This window comes from Bufo bufo, chromosome 1 (genome assembly GCF_905171765.1).
Source record: "Bufo bufo chromosome 1, aBufBuf1.1, whole genome shotgun sequence".
NCBI classification, from domain to species: Eukaryota; Metazoa; Chordata; class Amphibia; order Anura; family Bufonidae; genus Bufo; species Bufo bufo.
Genome location: NC_053389.1, coordinates 232,530,661 through 232,550,529, shown reverse-complemented (window position 1 = coordinate 232,550,529; position 19,869 = coordinate 232,530,661). Strand labels below are relative to the sequence as shown.

At 44.5% G+C, this 19,869-nt stretch overlaps 1 protein-coding gene across 4 annotated transcripts in view; it reads left to right on the top strand.

Moving 5' to 3' along the window:
- Positions 1 to 18,555: 18,555 nt before the first annotated feature.
- The window catches only part of CACNA2D4 (calcium voltage-gated channel auxiliary subunit alpha2delta 4), a 256,717-nt gene continuing 255,403 nt past the window's right edge, over positions 18,556 to 19,869 (top strand). For all 4 annotated transcript variants that reach the window (XM_040436631.1, XM_040436615.1, XM_040436624.1 and 1 more), the window contains exon 1: positions 18,556 to 18,797. In XM_040436631.1, the coding sequence (XP_040292565.1) occupies positions 18,694 to 18,797 (104 nt within the window). In that variant the 5' untranslated portion in view covers positions 18,556 to 18,693. The remainder of the gene's footprint in view (positions 18,798 to 19,869) is intronic.

Here is a 19,869-nt window from a genome sequence, read left to right as displayed (position 1 = left end):
TTGACTACAGCAGATCAGCAACCAAAGCTATTGTATAGGCCCCCCAGAGTGTTTCGCTTGGGGGACACATGGAGGCAGTGACACCATTAGTTTAGATAGGATTGTATGCTCTTTCCCTTCCCCCTTTTTTCTCCTACTTTTCCCCACCTTGTTTTTCAGATTTACCTCAAGGATGAAGTTTTGGACAGGTTTCATCAGTTTTTTCTGGTTCTATTCTGGCACGTCAAGACCCTCTTCTGATTGGTGGATGGCGTTGCTGGGGTAGAATTCACGTTTCTGACTTGTTGTCCTGCCAGTGGCGGGAAGCATTTCCCTTTATGTAGCAGGGTCCGACGGCATTTCTGGGCCAGTTTAAGGCATCATGCACATGACCGTATGTGTTTTGAGGTCCGCAAAAAACGAATCTACAAAAAATAAGGATTATGTCCGCGTGCATTCCGTATTTTGCAGAACGGAACAGCTGGCCCCTAATAGAACAGTCCTATCTTTGCCTGTAGGATTTTTTGAGGAACGGAAATACGGATATACGGAATGCACACGGAGTACCTGCCGTTTTTTTGCAGACTCATTAAAATGAATGGTTCCGCATACGGTCCGCAAAAAAAAAATGGAATGGACACGGAAAGAAGATACGTTCGTGTTCATGAGGCCTAAGAAGACCAGATCGACGCCACGCCCGCCATCCCATTTTATCAGCATTTTCTTGTCGCTTTGCTTTATTAGTGGGGTTGTATCACTCGGCTCTCGCTGAGTGGATTCCGGTATTTTAATAGGAATTTCTGATGGTTCATTAATTTATGATATTGGATTTTTAATTATTTATTGGTTTTAATTTATTCATGTTACCCATAATAAAGCATTACGGCCATTTTATTCCAAAGAAAATTGTGTTTTTATTAGTTGTTTAAGTTAGGATTAAGTATAAGGTGTCATTCGCCTCCATGTCCACCTAGCCGTAATTGTCAGATGGATGGACGATGATATCACTGGAAGCATAAGAGACAGAGGGAGGGTCATGATGGAGTGAGATGTGGGCGTCTCAGAGAGTATCACACATGCTAGGCTTGGATACACTGGCTCAGTTGACGGTATTACACATGATAGACTGGCTCAGCAGACAGTATCCCACATGAGCTTGGGCAGTGGAGCATATTTATCAAAATTGGTTTAGTTGTCCATAGCAACCAATCAGATCCCACCTTTCATTTTTTAGAGCTGCTTTGGAAAATTAAAAGTGGAATCTGATTGGTTGCTATGGGCAACTAAGCCAGTTTTCCTTTACACCAGTTTGATAAATCTCCCCCGGTGACTCAGAAAAACTATGAAACATGGTAGGCTTAGCTACACCAGCTCAGCAGACAATATGGTGAATGAAAGGCTTAGATACACAGTACATGATAGACTTAGAAACTGCAGCAGACAGTATCACACATGATAGGCTTAGATACAGCAGCTTAGCAGACAGTATTACTCATGGTAGGCTTAGGCTACTTTCACACTAGCGTCGGGGTTCCGCTTGTGAGCTCCGTTTGAAGAGTCTCACAAGCGGCCCCGAACGCATCCGCCAGCTACCAATGCATTCTGAGTGGACGCGGATCCGCTCAGAATGCATCAGTCTGGCAGCGTTCAGCCTCCGCTCAGCAGGCGGACACCTGAACGCTGCTTGCAGCGTTCGGGTGTCCGCCTGGCCGTGCGGAGGCAAACGGATCCGTACAGACTTACAATGTAAGTCAATGGGGACAAATCCGTTTGAATTTGACACAATATGGCTCAATTTTCAAACGGATCCGTCCCCCATTGACTTTCAATGTAAAGTCTGGACGGATCCGTCTGAACAACTTTCAGACTTAGAATTTTTTATACAATATAATGCAGACGGATCCGCTCTGAACGCAAGTGTGAAAGTAGCCTTAGATGCACCAACTCACCGAACAGAATCCCACATGAAAGGCTCAGATACAGCTGCACAGCAGACAGTATCACACATAAGCTTAGATACACCAGCTCAGCAGACAGTATAACACATGAGGGTTTTGGATACATAATTACTGTGTCTGAGCATTTGCTCTCTACAATCATGAATACCACCACATGGTATGTGACTTGGTATCGTCTGTGGGATCTGTCTTCCTTCCTCTTACGGTATGTCCTCTATTTCCTCTCCTTCCCCATCTTTCATCATCTTCCTCACAGTCCCCATTATCCATTCTCTGTTCTTCTTGCTCTCAGCTCCAGGAACTGCTTTTAGTAAACCTCAGCTCATTTTCTATGTCCTGTTAATCCAGGTCGCTTATTTCTTAGGTATACAGTTGCAAGAAAAAGTATGTGAACCCTTTGGAATGATATGGATTTCTGCACAAATTGGTCATAAAATGTGATCTGATCTTCATCTAAGTCCCTGTATATGTTCCTGGGAAAGCTGGGTGACAACCAATATGTTCACCATTACAGCTCCTACAGGAAATTATCACTCCAAGGCTTTCCCAGGATCCTGAATGGCAATATGAATTTATTGGTGGATCCCACAATTTATTCATGCAATTGTTCAGTGTGTCATTAAAGGGGTATTCCCCATAAAATAGGCCATAAATATTAAGTGTGGGTCCCACCTTAGGGACTGGCTCTTATCTCCAGAATTGGGCCCTGTTGTGCCTGGTTGGGAATGAGAGGCGGCTGTGCATGCGCTGCTCTCTTACTTCACTGCAATGGCAATTCTGAAAGTAGCCAAGCCCTCTGAAGCCTGCAACTAAAGTCAATGGAAAGAGCTGTGCATGTGCAGCTAGACGTGACGGGGCCTCTCGTTTTGGAGATAGCTGCGGGTCTCAGTGGTGTTACCTGTACCTATCACACATTGGCATATCTTGTCCCAGATGGGAATGCCCCTTTAAGGCTATGGTCATGACTGCTCCATCATGAGAGCAGAAAAAAAAGATTGTCGTGTCAAATGATGGGCACCAACTACCCCATTAACTATATTGGGGTCCATCGGGTTTCTGCCACGGTACCAGTGCTATATTGCCTGGAATTTTGGTATCTGTGACGGAGGCTCCTAATAGCTTTATTTAAATGGCCTGTGTAAGCAGCTGCGTCTGTGGCCGGATGAGTGTTCCCTACGTCATTCACTCCATGATATTTGCTTTTATAATTGCAGCACAAACAGCAGCTCTCGTATGTCAGGGGCGCTTACCACTAAAGTCGTGGTTGAAATGTACAAAAATAAAAGTTCCCTGAAAATATTAAATATGCAGGTGGAGTAGACTTGTGTACATGTCACAGAAAGCCTTGGATTTTACAGATCTACTGGAGAAACGAGCTAAATGCTACAACTAGCTCTGCTCTATCTGTGCACACGCTGCATGATTACTGCATACTGCGCTGCCCTCTGTACTGCTCTGTAATTGGCACAGGCTGGCATCTCACCCAACAATGTTCTGAGTATTGGCAGGCACTTGGTGAGTTTTCTAACTGACTGTTTTCAAAAGAACAAAAGCCCAGTGCCAGGCTCTGTGGATTTATTATTATTTTGTGGTTTAGTCTGAATGTTGAGGATCCCGGATTATTTCCTGTGTATTATCAAATTATCTATCTATCTATCTATCTATCTATCTATCTATCTATCTATCTATCTATCTATTGTATCTATCGTATTGAAATATTCATTAATTCACTGTATCTATCTCATATCTATCTATCATTTATCTATCTGTTGTATCTATCGTATTGAAATATTCATTAATCCACTGTATCTATCTCACACATACAGTCAGGTCCATAAATATTGGGACATCAACACAATTCTAACATTTTTGGCTCTATACACCACCACAATGGATTTGAAATGAAACAAACAAGATGTGCTTTACCTGCAGACTGCAGCTTTAATTTGAGGGTATTTACATCCAAATCAGATGAACGGTGTGGGAATTACAACAGTTTGCATATGTGCCTCCCACTTGTTAAAGGACCAAAAGTAATGGGACAATTGGCTTCTCGGCTGTTCCATGGCCAGGTGTGTGTTATTTCCTCATTATCCCAATTACAATGAGCAGATAAAAGGTCCAGAGTTCATTTCCAGTCTGCTATTTGTATTTGGAATCTGTTGCTGTCAACTCTCAAGATGAGATCCAAAGAGCTGTCACTATCAGTGAAGGAAGCCATCATTAGGCTGAAAAAACACAACAAACCCATCAGAGAGATAGAAAAAACATTAGGCGTGGCCAAAACAACTGCTTGGAACATTCTTAAAAAGAAGGAATGCATCGGTGAGCTCAGCAACACCAAAAGACCTGGAAGACCACAGAAAACAACTGTGGTGGATGACCAAAGAACTCTTTCCCTGGTGAAGAAAACACCCTTCACAACAGTTGGCCAGATCAAGAACACTCTCCAGGAGGTAGGTGTATGTGTGTCAAAGTCAGCAATCGAGAGAAGACTTCACCAGAGTGAATACAGAGGGTTCACCACAAGATGTAAACCATTGGTGAGCCTCAAAAACAGGAAGTCCAGATTAGAGTTTGCCAAACGACATCTAAAAAAGACTTCACAGTTCTGGAACAGCATCCTATGGACAGATGAGACCAAGATCAACTTGTACCAGAGTGATGGGAAGAGAAACATATGGAGAAGGAAAGGAACTGCTCATGATCCTAAGCATACCACCTCATCAGTGAAGCATGGTGATGGTAGTGTCATGGCGTGGGCATGTATGGCTGCCAATGGAACTGGTTCTATTGTGTTTATTGATGATGTGACTGCTGAGAAAAGCAGCAGGATGAATTCTGAAGTGTTTCGGGCAATATTATCTGCTCCTATTCAGCCAAATGCTTCAGAACTCATTGGACGGCGCTTCACAGTGCAGATGGACAATGACCCAAAGCATACTGCAAAAGCAACCAAAGAGTTTTTTAAGGGAAAGAAGTGGAATGTTCTGCAATGGCCAAGTCAATCACCTGACCTGAATCCGATTGAGCATGCATTTCACTTGCTGAAGACAAAACTGAAGGGAAAAGCAGGAACTGAAGACAGTTGCAGTAGAGGCCTGGCAGAGCATCACCAGGGATGAAACCCAGCGTCTGGTGATGTCTATGCCTTCCAGACTTCAGGCTGTAATTGACTGCAAAGGATTTGCAACCAAGTATTAAAAAGTGAAAGTTTGATTTATGATTATTATTCTGTCCCATTACTTTTGGTCCCTTAACAAGTGGGAGGCACATATGCAAACTGTTGTAATTCCTACACCGTTCACCTGATTTGGATGTAAATACCCTCAAATTAAAGCTGACAATCTGCAGTTAAAGCACATCTTGTTTGTTTCATTTCAAATCCATTGTGGTGATGTATAGAGCCAAAAATGTTAGAATTGTGTCGATGTCCCAATATTTATGAACTTGACTGTATCTATCTAATATTTATTTAGTGTCTATCTCATATCTATCTATCTGTCTATTTATCTATCATCTATCTAATATCTATCTAAATATCCATCTATCCACTATCTCACATCTATCTAATATCTATGTACTATGTCTATCTCATATCTATTGCTCTCTCTCTCATATCTATCTCACATACTGTCTCTATTGTGTCTATCGTATCTAAATATCCATCTACTGTATCTTTCTCACATCACTCTATCTAATATAGATCTACTGTGTCTATCTATCTCATATCCATCACTGGATATGGACGTCCATTCACACGTCCGCAAAATGGGTCCGCATCCGTTCCGCAATTTTGCGGAACGGGTGCGGACCCATTCATTTTCAATGGTGCCGCAAAAGATGCGGACAGCACACAATGTGCTATCCGCACGTCCGTTCCCCGGCCCCGCAAAAAAATAGAACATGTCCTATTCTTGCCCGCAGCCACAGACAAGAAAGGCATTTCTATTATAGTGCCGACCATGTGCGGATGGCCGGAGTCCTAGTTTTGCGGATGTGTGAATGGACCCTTAGGCTGTCCTCATCCGTATGTCCATCCCATGGCCCTGCAAAAAAAATAGAACTTGTCCTATACTTGTCAGTTTTGCAGACAAGGATAGGACATTTCTATAAAAGTTAAAAAAGAAATGGGGGCATGCACTCGGCTAATATATGTGTTTCACAGATCTGCGGTTTGCAGACAGCAACATGGATACGGCTGTGTGCATGAGGCCTAAAGCAGCCACCCAGTTAAGAAAAAATAAAATAAAATACAGAACTCTTACCTCTTCACTTCCTTTTCATTTTTTTTAACTGTAAATCTGCCAACTCCTGGGCTCCTCTTCTGCCATCCAAGATGGCAGCACTGCATCTCAGTCTACCTGATGCCCACTGTGCATTTGGGAGCCCAGGACACTTCCTGCTGCCCTTGGATTGGCCAGCGCTGTTCGCGTGAATAGTGGTGGTTTGTCTATTGAAACGTCAGTGCGGCCATCTTGGATGGCAGAAGAGAAGCCCAAGAATTAGCAAATCTGTAACTAAAAGGACGAAAGGAAAGGTGCCAGGTAAGTGTTCTGATCATTCCTCAGTTAGGGCTCATGCACACGGCCGTTGCCCCGCAGTGGCTGTATTGTGGACCGCATACGGTGGTTCCGCAATACACGGGGCATCGGCTGTGTGCACCCCGCATCACGGATGCGGACCCATTCACTTAAATGGGTCCGCAAACCCGGCGATGCAGTGCGGAAGCACGGATCGGAACCCCACGGAAGCACTACAGAGTGCTTCCGGGGTGTTTCTGGCCGTGCCTCCGCACCGTTGGATGCGGATCGCGGGCCCTATTCAAGTAAACGGGTCCACGATCCGCATGCGGTTGCCCCACGGTTGGTGCTCGTGCATTGCGGACTGCAATTTGGGGTCTGCAATTTGTGGTCTGCAGCACGGGCCCGGCCAGCACACCGTCGTGTGCATGAGCCCTTACTGTGATTTATTTTTTTCTTGAACTGGAGTCACTTTAAGATGCCATCAGGACATCTGCATAGGTATTATATACATGCACTCGGGGGATCAATTCTATAATATATATACATGACCCAGCCAGGGTTTGAATACCATGACAATGCATGTATACTGCTCCGCATTCCCATCTGGCTTATGCGCTCCAACATACTTGCGATCCCCGGACAACACAATAACGGGTTAATATGAGAACAGGTACATATTATATTGCCTTCTGCATATAATTCTCTGATACATGTAGAAATAATATTTAGATAGATATCAAAATTAAGAAACCAGAAACAAAAATAAATAAATAAATCAATAATAAGAAACAAAAAACATACATATACAAAAATAATCACGTTCACACTATGTGATTCCTAGTAAATAGGACCACAGTGGAAGGTGAAATATAACAACATAATCATGCTGAGATAATTGCCATAGGGAATAATGATAGAATATATAGTACCTACCTGTCACTAAATTGTCTCTGAATCTCCGATACCCGCAGATTTTAGTCTTAGCCCATATTATGTGATTCCTTCATCAATACTGAGCTGTATAAGATCGAAATCACAATGAACTAACATGCTGCTTTCCCAAACAGATCGGCTTGTATTCCCAGGTCCATACCATAGTTCACATGGAGCGATTTCTCAAAAGTGTGATGTGAATGGGAATAAGGGGTTGATACATTCCAGCTGGAGGAAGCAACATGGCCAGCGATCCTTGAATGCATCGTAGTTATTATAATTCTCCTGATCACTTTCTAAGTAGGAGTCCTGGCGTCTGTCCACACCTTGCGTTAATTCACAAATATGTTGCAGACAGAACAACCAGTCTACCTTGGATTTATATTTAAACTACATCAAAAATCCAATAACAAATAATAATAGAAATGAAAACAAATAAAATGAAAAAAAACACAAAAATACGATGCAGTCAAGTATTACTGAAATAGAACTGTAGGAAATCGTTAATTTTATTTTATCTTACAAATTTTCTCAGCTTAGTTTATTTTCTATGGGCATTATTAATGTAATCTATATCATGTAAGGTTTTCAATTTCATGTTAAATTATACTTTTATTTTGGAAGAGAATATTTACACGGTTTTATATTCTATATCTTATATATTTTGTATTATATTCTGTAGCACTGTGAGGTATATGTTTTTATATGTCACAGGTGAATATGTTTGCACAGGTGTCTCGCGTGGACCGGACTGATTTTCTGTTCACCCTGCCCCTTGTGACCCCTCCCTGAGGGTGGGAACATTGGAGGTGAGCCTTATTTCAGCCCGGAACATGTCAGACACCTCAGATCATGACTAAGAACACTATCGTTCGAAACGCGTAGACTTTGGGGATAAAGTGGGAGCCAGTGTCACTGTTTGCTGTATCCACCTGTATCTTGGTGACGAATAAAGACCGGGATTTTTCACTACGTCCATTCTGGTGCTGGAGCTTTCTTTCTATCTTGTGCATCACTTTAAGGAACTCATACACAGAAGCAGTGGAGGCTGCGGTGACCTTCCATTACTACACATACATTTGGAATGAATTCGGGTGATTGGGTTCTGTTGTGTTCACTGCCACAATGCAGCAGGTCTTACTCTTACAGGGCCCATCACTGTGAAATGTCCGGACATTGCAGACGTGGTGCTGAGTGGGCACTCTCCCTCTCACACCACCGCTGAATCCTGCTGAATGGGATGCAGCAGTTTGTCCATCACTGTCAGATTCCATTGATCTATAGGTGACATGTTATAATGCTTCTGCATTAACCCTTTAAAGGGACACTACCCTCATTTTTGTTTTCTTTACGAAAAAAGGGTGGATGGTGTTCTTGATATAATTTGTTGATGTCACCCAGTGTATTCTGTTTCCCGTCCTGGTTCTTTACCTTTCTCCTGTGCAGTTTTAGCACAGTGATCAGCCACGCTTGGCTTTCTCAGTCAGACCATTCACTGTGGCTGGAACGGGAAGACTGAAAATTAGAGCATCAGACATTAAACTGATAAGTGTAGTGCTATTCTGTGGACATCTTTATCAAGGCCTATCAAGAGAACAATAGAGCTGTCATACTGTTCTTCTAATTCTACTAATCTACTATTATACCAACAGATATTTTCCCTCACAGCAGCAGTAAACTAAACAATGGATTACCTACACTATTGTCACGACCGCTACCCCAGCAGCAGTCGTGTCGCACCAGACGGAGGGGAGGGGGGACCCTTATCTACGGATGGGAATAGTATGGCCACCCCTGACTAACCCTAAGCTGGCACCTGTCTGCCCTGATACCCTAGACGGGGTGTGAACCCGTGCGGCGAGCAGGATGCCTAAACCCTCAGTCACCCTAAAAAGGCCTAGAGTGGGGGAAAGGCCGATGGGAGCACTAGTCACCATCACTCATGTCTAGGAGAACAGCAGGGGAAGACAGCAACAAACAAACTATATCAGAGATAGACTTATCCAGTCACGAGCAGAGAAAGCGATCCCAATCACGACAGTCCACGCCGGACAAGAGCTCCACAGCAACACCATCAAACGATCTCCTTCAAAGGTCAGAATAGAACTGGAAGTAAGGACTATATCTGGCAATGACTGCAAGTGAAAGTGAAACTAATATAGTAGCTGGGAGTGGCAGACAGGACTCACCTGAGAAGGATGCCTACAAACTCCCAGTCAGGACAAAAAGGTTCACAAGGCAAAACCCAGATGACATACCCTGAACCACGGAGCAAACTCACAAGCTATCGCGAGTAGCAAGTCGCTGCGACCTTCTCCTCCCAGACCTGTCTGGATCAGTCACAGTCGTGACAGTACCCCCCTTTCTACGAGGGGCCCCTGGACCCTCAAGACCAGGCCTCTCCGGATGGGAGCTATGAAAAGCCCGAATGAGTCTGTCCGCTTTTATCTCTGATGCTGGAACCCACATTCTCTCTTCGGAACCATAACCTTTCCAGTGCACCAGGTACTGAAGAGAGCGGCGAACATATCGTGAATCAACAATCTTTTCTACCTGAAACTCAAGACTGCCATCAACAACCACGGGTGGAGGCGGTAGTGGCAATGGTTCAGGAGGTTCTACATATCTCTTAAGCAGAGATCTGTGGAAGACATTATGGATCCTTAGAGTCTGAGGTAGCTCCAGACAAAAAGGTTAATGATCTTAATTACCCTATAAGGACCAATAAATCTCGGACCTAATTTCCACGAGGGAACCTTCAACTTGATATTTCTGGTAGACAACCACACCAAGTCATTCACCCCAAGGTCCGGACCTTCAGAGCGCTTCCTATCAGCCGCACGTTTGTATCTACCACCAATTCTCTTCAAACTTTCTTGCACACTCTGCCACACTGAAGAAAGTGAAGACGCAAATCGTTCCTCCTCGGGAATCCCAGGCGGCCCCCCCTCACTAAACGTACAAAACTGAGGATGGAAACCATACGCACCAAAAAATGGTGACTTATCGGTGGATTCTTGACGACGATTATTAATGGCAAACTCGGCTAACGGTAAATAAGATGACCATTCCTCCTGATTTTCGGAAACAAAGCATCTCAAATATGTCTCTAGGTTTTGATTGGTACGTTCAGTCTGACCGTTGGACTGTGGATGGAAAGATGAAGAAAACGACAGATGAACCCCTAAACGAGAACAAAAAGCTTTCCAAAATTTAGAAACGAATTGGGTACCACGATCCGAAACAATATCGGAAGGGACCCCGTGAAGCTTCACGATGTGGTCAATAAAAACCTGCGCCAGTGTGTTAGCATTAGGCAATGCGGCAAGAGCAATAAAGTGCACCATTTTACTGAATCTGTCAACAACTACAAGAATAACAGTCTTCCCCGCTGATACTGGTAGATCCGTAATGAAATCCATTGACAGGTGCGTCCAAGGCCTGTTGGGGATGGCCAGAGGTAAAAGACGCCCTGCCGGACGAGTATGATCTACCTTAGAACGAGCACAGGTAGCACATGCAGACACAAAATTCAACACCTCCTGGCTCCATTTAGGCCACCAGAACCGACGAGACACTAACTCAGAGGTTGCCCTACTACCTGGGTGTCCTGCCAGTGTGGAGTTATGGTGTTCTTTTAGTATCTCCAGTCGTAAATTTTCTGGCACAAACAGTTTACCCGAGGGGCAGGAGGCCGGGGCGTCCCCCTGAGCTTCCAACACCCTCCCCTCTAAACCTGAGTGTAATGCAGAGACCACCACCCCCTTTTGCAAAATGGGCTCTGGTACCTCAACATCACCCCCTCCAGGAAAACTTCGAGACAATGCATCCGCCTTAGTATTTTTTGCCCCCGGGCGATAGGTTATTACAAAATTAAACCTAGTAAAAAATAACGACCACCGAGCCTGTCTAGGGGTAAGACGTTTAGCAGACTCCAGATATAATACGTTTTTGTGATCAGTAATCCCCTGTCACGGATGGTGTACAGGAAACAAGACAATACCATATAAACAATGTCTCTCTGGATCCACAACTAAGGAACAAAGGGAGACCCCTGCAATAGACCTGCCGCTCTCCCTCACTGCTCTGCCTATGCGAACACCCCAAAGGTGGATGGCCGCATATCCACGTTCCTCGGCTATCTATTACCTGAAGACCCTACAATAGTGAAGGGACACGACCACCGGCTCCCTACACTGACACGGAGGGAGTCAGGGTCACCTGGATCCCGAAAAGACAAAATCATAAATACATAAACAGCACTTATCTTGCAGACGACTGACGACTGAGTACTGGGAACAGCATGCACACACACTCCAGGAAGTTGTATCAGCCGCACACTACTGCATTATGGGGAGGAACTTAAAGGGTAGCAATCAGTCCAACTGCATGACAGCTGAGATAGACTAACGAGATGAGAAACTTAACCAAAACAAAGAAATTCAAGGAGGAGGATCTGAGAAGCTCCTGTGAGCGCTTCTCAGCTGTCTGGCTGTGACATCACCGTGACGGGATGAACCGCCCCCTCCAAAAAATGACGCCACTCCTCAAAAGCCAACTTAATAGCCAAAAGTTCCCTGTTGCCAATATCATAGTTCCTTTCTGCAGTAGACAATTTCTTTGAAAAGAAAGCACACGGACGCCATTCACCAGGGGACGGGCCCTGAGATAGTACCGCTCCCACCCCCACCTCTGATGCGTCAACCTCTACAATAAAAGGAAGCGAGACATCTGGCTGTACGAGAATAGGGGCCGAGGTGAATCTCTCCTTCAGAGATGCAAAGGCAGTTTTGGCTGTATGTGACCATTTGGAAAAATCGGATCCCTTTCGGGTCATGTCCGTCAGTGGTTTGACCACCAAGGAATAGTTTTTTATAAACTTTCTATAAAAATTGGCAAACCCCAGGAAGCGTTGCAATGCCTTCAGGTTCTCAGGCAGATCCCAGTCTATAATCGCCCGGACTTTCTCTGGATCCATGCGGAAACCTGAATCTGACAACACATACCCCAGAAATGGCAGTTCTTTTACGGCGAACACACATTTTTCTAACTTAGCAAACAATTTGTTGGCCCTTAATATCTGCAGCACTTGTCTCACATGGATCTTATGTGTATCCAGATCCGGGGAATAGACCAGGATGTCATCAAGATATATCAGAACAAATCTCCCGATAAGGTGACTAAAAATATCGTTGACAAAATGTTGGAATACCGCAGGCGCATTAGTAAGACCAAATGGCATGACCAGATTTTCATAATGCCCTTCCGGAGTATTAAAAGCCGTCTTCCACTCATCCCCCTCTTTGATGCGAACCAGGTTATAGGCTCCTCTGAGATCCATTTTGGAGAACCATTTCGCACCAGCAACCTGATTAAAGAGGTCGGGAATGAGAGGAAGAGGATAGGGATCTCGGATAGTTATCCGGTTTAATTCCCGGAAATCCAGGCAAGGACGTAGGCCCCCATCTTTCTTTTTAACGAAAAAGAACCCTGCAGCCACAGGTGAAGAAGAGGGTCTGATGTGTCCCTTAGCCAAACTCTCCGAAATATAACCTTTCATAGCCTTCCTCTCCGGGCCGGAAAGATTGTATAACCGGGTTTTAGGTAGTTTGGCCCCAGGTAGTAGATTAATTGGGCAATCATATGGACGATGAGGTGGTAACCCCTGACAACCCTTCTCAGAGAACACATCCATAAAATCTGACAGAAAGGCAGGTAAAGATGTTACAGAGAGTGTAGAGCACCTACTACTCAAGCAGTTGTCCTTACAATGTTCACTCCACTCCACCATCTCCCCGGCCTGCCAATCCACCACTGGATTGTGAGTCACCAGCCAGGGAAGCCCCAATACCATAGGAGCCGGAAGACCGTCCAGGACATAACACGAGATATGCTCTTTATGGAGGTCCCCTACCTGCAGATGGATATTATGAATGATCTGAGTTAACTCTTTCTGAGTAAGAGGGGAGGAGTCGATGGCAAAAACAGGAATAGTTCTGCGTATCGGTTCTGGAGTAAAACCCAGAGCCTGAGCAAACCGTGAATCCACCAAGTTGACCCCCGCCCCACTGTCCAAAAAGACGGAACAGATCTCAGTCTTATTGCCCGCCTCAACTGTAGCGGACACAAAAACTGAGACATGCGTATGGAGGAAACGAATACGCCCAGACTGTTATCCTCCGCACAATCTGGGGACTCTAGTTTTCCGGCGGCTCCTTTGTTTGTGGTCTCTTGGGTTCTGAGGGACAAACCTTTACAAAATGACCCCTCCCCCCACAACGAAAACAAACCTCTGACCTACAGCGGAACTTAGGAGGATTCACCCGTCTAGTGGCGCCCCCTATTTGCATTGGTTCGACTGGATCATAACAAACCGATCCCTGCCCTATAGAAGCCTCCGTAAAATTTAATAGTCTCTCCCTGAGTCGTCTGTCGATTCTTATGGACAGAGACATAGCAGCCTCCAGAGACCCAGGGACCTCGTATACCGCCAGCGCGTCTTTTAATTTTTCAGACAACCCCTGGCAGAACTGACTCCTAAGGGCCGAGTCGTTCCATAACGTATCAGTAGCCCACCTACGGAGTTCGGAACAATATAGTTCAGCAAACCGGTTCTCTTGCCGAAGTCTACGTAGCTTAGACTCAGCCAGTGAGACCCTGTCCGGGTCATCATATACGAGACCCAGGGCTTCAAAAAACTCCTCCACTGATCGTAAGGCCAGAGAGTCTGATGGTAGGGAGAAAGCCCAAGCCTGCGGATCTCCTTGCAGGAGAGAAATTACAATACCCACCCGTTGTTCCTCACCGCCGGAGGATCTAGGGCGTAACCTGAAGAACAATTTGCAAGCTTCTCTGAAGGTTACAAATTGGTCTCTCCCTCCTGAGAACCTATCAGGTAAAGCCACTTTTGGCTCAGGAGTACCTTGGTTTCCCGTAGCAACGGTGGAACCCAAGGATGGCTGCTGCTGCTGCAGCACTGTTGCTTTTAATCCTGCCACTTCAAGGGATAATCCCTGTAATTGTTTCGCCAAAACCATAATCTGATCCATAGTGGAACAGAAAAATACGAAGCAAAACAGCAAGCAAAAAAAAAAAAAGGAAATGTCACTTTTTTTTTTTTTTTTTAAAAGGCCAGATATACTGTCACGACCGCTACCCCAGCAGCAGTCGTGTCGCACCAGACGGAGGGGAAGGGGGACCCTTATCTACGGATGGGAATAGTATGGCCACCCCTGACTAACCCTAAGCTGGCACCTGTCTGCCCTGATACCCTAGACGGGGTGTGAACCCGTGCGGCGAGCAGGATGCCTAAACCCTCAGTCACCCTAAAAAGGCCTAGAGTGGGGAAAGGCCGATGGGAGCACTAGTCACTATCACTCATGTCTAGGAAAACAGCAGGGGAAGACAGCAACAAACAAACTATATCAGAGATAGACTTATCCAGTCACGAGCAGAGAAGGCGATCCCAATCACGACAGTCCACGCCGGACAAGAGCTCCACAGCAACACCATCAAACGATCTCCTTCAAAGGTCAGAATAGAACTGGAAGTAAGGACTATATCTGGCAATGACTGCAAGTGAAAGTGAAACTAATATAGTAGCTGGGAGTGGCAGACAGGACTCACCTGAGAAGGATGCCTACAAACTCCCAGTCAGGACAAAAAGGTTCACAAGGCAAAACCCAGATGACATACCCTGAACCACGGAGCAAACTCACAAGCTATCGCGAGTAGCAAGTCGCTGCGACCTTCTCCTCCCAGACCTGTCTGGATCAGTCACAGTCGTGACAACTATATGGAGAAAAGCATTGGGACACACCTCTTAACCTCTTAAGTCCTCCTGGCACAGGTGTATAAAATCCAGCCCCTAGCCATGCAGTATGCCTTTACAAACATTTATGAAAGCTCTAAAGAGATTGAATTTCCAGCGTAGTCCTGTAATAGGATGCCACCATTGTAACAAGTCAGTTCATGAGCTTTCTTCCTACTAGATGTTCCACCATCACCTGTGAGTGGTATTATTGTAGAGTGTTCGGATCCACAGCAACTCAGCCATGAAGTGGAGACCACGTAAAGTTACAGAGGTGGGGGGTCACAGAGTGCTGAGGAGCATAGTGCAGAAAAGTCACTAACGCTCTGCTGACTTAGGCCTCTTTCACACGACCGTATGGCTTTATCAGTGTTTTATGCTCCGTTTTTCACGGATCCGTTGTCCCGTTTTTTGTTTCCGTTGTGTTTCCGTTTCAGTTCCGTTTTTCCATATGGCGTATACAGTAATTACATAGAAAAAAGTGGGCTGGGCATAACATTTCCAATAGATGGTTCCGCAAAAACGGAACGGATACGGAAGACATACGGATGCATTTCGTATGTGTTCCGTTTTTTTTTGCAAACCCATTGACTTGAATGGAGCCATGGAATGTGATTTGCGGGCAATAATAGGACATGTTCTATCTTTCAGCAGAACGGAAAAACGGAAATACGGAAACGGAATGCATACGGAGTACATTCCGTTTTTTCTGTGGAACCATTAAAATGAATGGTTCCGTATATGGACCGTATACAGAATGCAAGAAACGGGGGGGGGGGGGACGGTCGTGTGAAAGAGGCCTTAAAAACTGCAGAGCTCCAAACCTCTGGCATTAACAGCACAAAAACTGTGCACCAGGAGCCTCATTGTATGGATGTCCATGGCCCAGCAGCTGCATGCAAGTCTTACATCACCAAGCACAATGCCAAGGATGGAGTGGTGTAAAGCACGTCGCCACTGGACCTTAGAGAAGTGGAGATGTGTTCTGTGGAGGGATGAAACCCAATTCTCTATCTCTATTATTATTATTATTATTATTAATACAGATATCCACAACTGTCTAAGAACAAAGCAAACATTATGCCCAGAATTTGGGGAGTATATTTCCTTGGATGACAGGAGACTTTTCCTTCTGTATTGGTCCCACAACTCCATGGCATCAGCTGACGCTTTTCCTTTCTTATCTCCTATTAATGAAGTTCCTGTATTTCCTGTAAATCCCACCCATTTCTCCTAAAATATAAATATATATATAAAAGAAAACAGAGAAAAATGCCAGGAAATGCCACTGAGACGTCAGTAGTTATATTCTTGTACATAGAGAGCAGTATTATAGTAGTTATATTCTTGTACATAGGAGGCAGTATTATAGTAGTTATATTCTTGTACAGAGGATGCAGTGTTATAGTAGTTATATTCTTCTGCATAGGAGGCAGTATTCTAGTAGGTATATTCTTGTACATAGGGGGCAGTATTATAGTAGTTATATTCTTGTACATAGGAGACAGTATTATAGTAGTTATTTTCTTGTACATAGGAGGCAGTATTATATTAGTTATATTATTGTACATAGGAGGCAGTATTATAGTAGTTATATTCTTGTACAGAGGAGGCCGTATTATAGTAGTTATATTCTTGTACATAGAGAGCAGTATTATAGTAGTTATATTCTTGTACATAGGCGGCAGTATTATACGGTAGTAGTTATATTCTTGTACATAGGGAACAGTATTACAGTAGTTATATTCTTGTACATAGGTGGCGGTATTATAGTAGTTATATTCTTGTACCTAGGAGGCAGTATTATAGTAGTTATATTCTTGTACATAGGAGCAGTATTATAGTAGTTATATTCTTGTACATAGAAGCAGTATTATAGTAGTTATATTCTTGTACATAGGGGGCAGTATTATAGTAGTTATATTCTTGTACATAGAAGGAGTATTATAGTAGTTATATTCTTGTACCTAGGAGGCAGTATTATAGTAGTTATATTCTTGTACATAGGAGCAGTATTATAGTAGTTATATTCTTGTACATAGGCGGCAGTATTATACGGTAGTAGTTATATTCTTGTACATAGGAGGCAGTATTATAGTAGTTATATTCTTGTACATAGCCGGCAGTATTATACGGTAGTAGTTATATTCTTGTACATAGGAGGCAGTATTATAGTAGTTATATTCTTTTACATAGGCGGCAGTATTATACGGTAGTAGTTATATTCTTGTACATAGGAGCAGTATTATAGTAGTTATATTCTTGTACCTAGGCGGCAGTATTATAGTAGTTATATTCTTGTACATAGGAGCAGTATTATAGTAGTTATATTCTTGTACATAGAAGCAGGATTATAGTAGTTATATTCTTGTACATAGGGGGCAGTATTATAGTAGTTATATTCTTGTACATAGGAGGCAGTATTATAGTAGGTATATTCTTGTACATAGGAGGCAGTATTATAGTAGTTATATTCTTGTACATAGAAGCAGTATTATAGTAGTTATATTCTTGTACATAGGAGGCAGTATTATAGTAGTAATATTCTTGTACATAGGCGGCAGTATTAAAGTAGTTATATTCTTGTACATAGGGAACAGTATTACAGTAGTTATATTCTGTACATAGGAGCAGTATTATAGTAATCTTGCATATAGGAGGCAGTACTATAGGAGTTCTATTGTAGTACATATGGGTATTATTATAGCAGTTATATTAACGTATATTGTAGTACATAGGGGCAGTATTATTCTATTTTGTTTTGTTGGTGAAAGTGCCACAAGGAGCACTGCATTAGAGACCACGATTGATCATACAATGTGGTAAGATATACTAAAGATATTCCTTCACTTTATGTAGGGAGGTATACCTCTTTAAAAAAATAACACTGGCATGGCAGAGGTTCAGAAGAGGAGTGAGGTGGTAACTAGCACCCAGGGGAACAGAAGCTTCATCAGGAATGTGGTGGATCAGAGGAGAAATGTCCCACTAGCTACACCCTGTGTTATAGGCTCGTAGGCAGACACAGTATAGGAGCAATTCTAGACAGTTGTGTGCAGTATGTGACATGTTAGCCTTCTACCTCCCCAGGGATGACAGACATGACATCTCTGGGATTCCTGCAGTAAAGTGATGGTGATGAGACTGCTATGCCCACAGGGCTCAAGTCCGCTTTGCTGGTTGCATTCAGCTCATCGGCTTGCTAGAAGTTGCATACTTTATCTATCGCGATACTGGTGACATGGCCGCACCCCTTGTGTGCCGGAGCTGTGTCTTGCTAATCCCATTAGGTTGATGAGGGGCCGGCGGCAGCACCACAGGGGGCGGTGATCGGCGAGGATTGGTCGGGTGTAATCCCTGGATCGGATCGTGCAGATTATCTAAAATCAGAGACGAAGCACAGCCGGAGTAAGAGAGAAGAGAACTTGTCAGCGGGTCTGTGCTGCCCTGTGCCCCTCACCCATGGCCTGAGCCCCCGGGAGGCAGGATGTGGGGGAGTTACTGCCGGGCGCTGCTGCTCTGGATCCTGCTGCAGGGATGCGCGGGACCCCGACCCGACCACAAAAGGAGGACTGGGATTTCACCTGACACGTGAGTTTACACTTTACATTATTCCAAGCTGCAGATGATATCCCATAATGTTTCAGGTGACCCCTGCCAACTGCCTGCCCTATAGGTCCATCTCCATTCCCCATACCTTCTATATAGCTGCCTGCATAATCTCAATGACTGGCAACCAGATCCTACATTGTCTCTGCCACCCCTGCCCTATAGCATCTGAGCTCTGCTAGCTGTCTATAAAGATGTTTCTGTAATACCTTTGCCATCTGCCCACCCCTACCCCTATCTGTATGTAAAAGCCTACCTACCCTCACCTGTCTGCCAACTTTTTACCTTGCCTTGGTACCCATCTGCCCTCACCTCATTCTTACTGACAAAATGCCTCAACCCTATCCTACCCTACACAGGGAGGATATTACATTGTATATATTGCTTGATACCTGTTATACACTCACATGAGCGGTCTTTGCTCTATGGCAGGGATGCTCAACCTGTGGCCTTCCAGCTGTTGCAAAAGTACAACTCCCAACATTCTGTGATAGCTGTAGGCTTTCCGGGCATGCTGGGAGGTGTAGTTTCGCAACAGCTGGAGGGCCGCAGATTGGGCATCCACTGTCAGTGGTGTAACTAGAAATGACAAGGCCCCATTGCAAATTTTTGAGTCTTTCAGACGAGTCTAGGTAGCCGCTCCGTCCGTTTCATACAGTGTCACTGTATATAATGTCATTGTATAAGAATGTTGAGGGGGCTCTGACAATAAAATCATTACAGGGGTTGTCCGGGTTCAGAGCTGAACCCGGACATACCTCCATTTTCACCCCGGCAGCCCCCCTGACAGGCGCATCGGAGCAGTTCATGCTCCGATGCTCTCCTTTGCCCTGCGCTAAATCGCTTAGGGCAAAGGCATTTTTTGGAGATCCGGTGACATACCGGGGCTCTCCATGGGGCTGCCAGGCCAGGGCACCGCTAAAGCCCGCCCATCAGAGCCGGTGACGTCACCAAAGTTTCCGCCCGGCAGTGTGTTATTGAAAACAAAAGAACCCTTTCCCTGCCCGATTTAGCGCAGGGCAAGGGAGCGCATCAGAGCATGAGATGCTCCAAT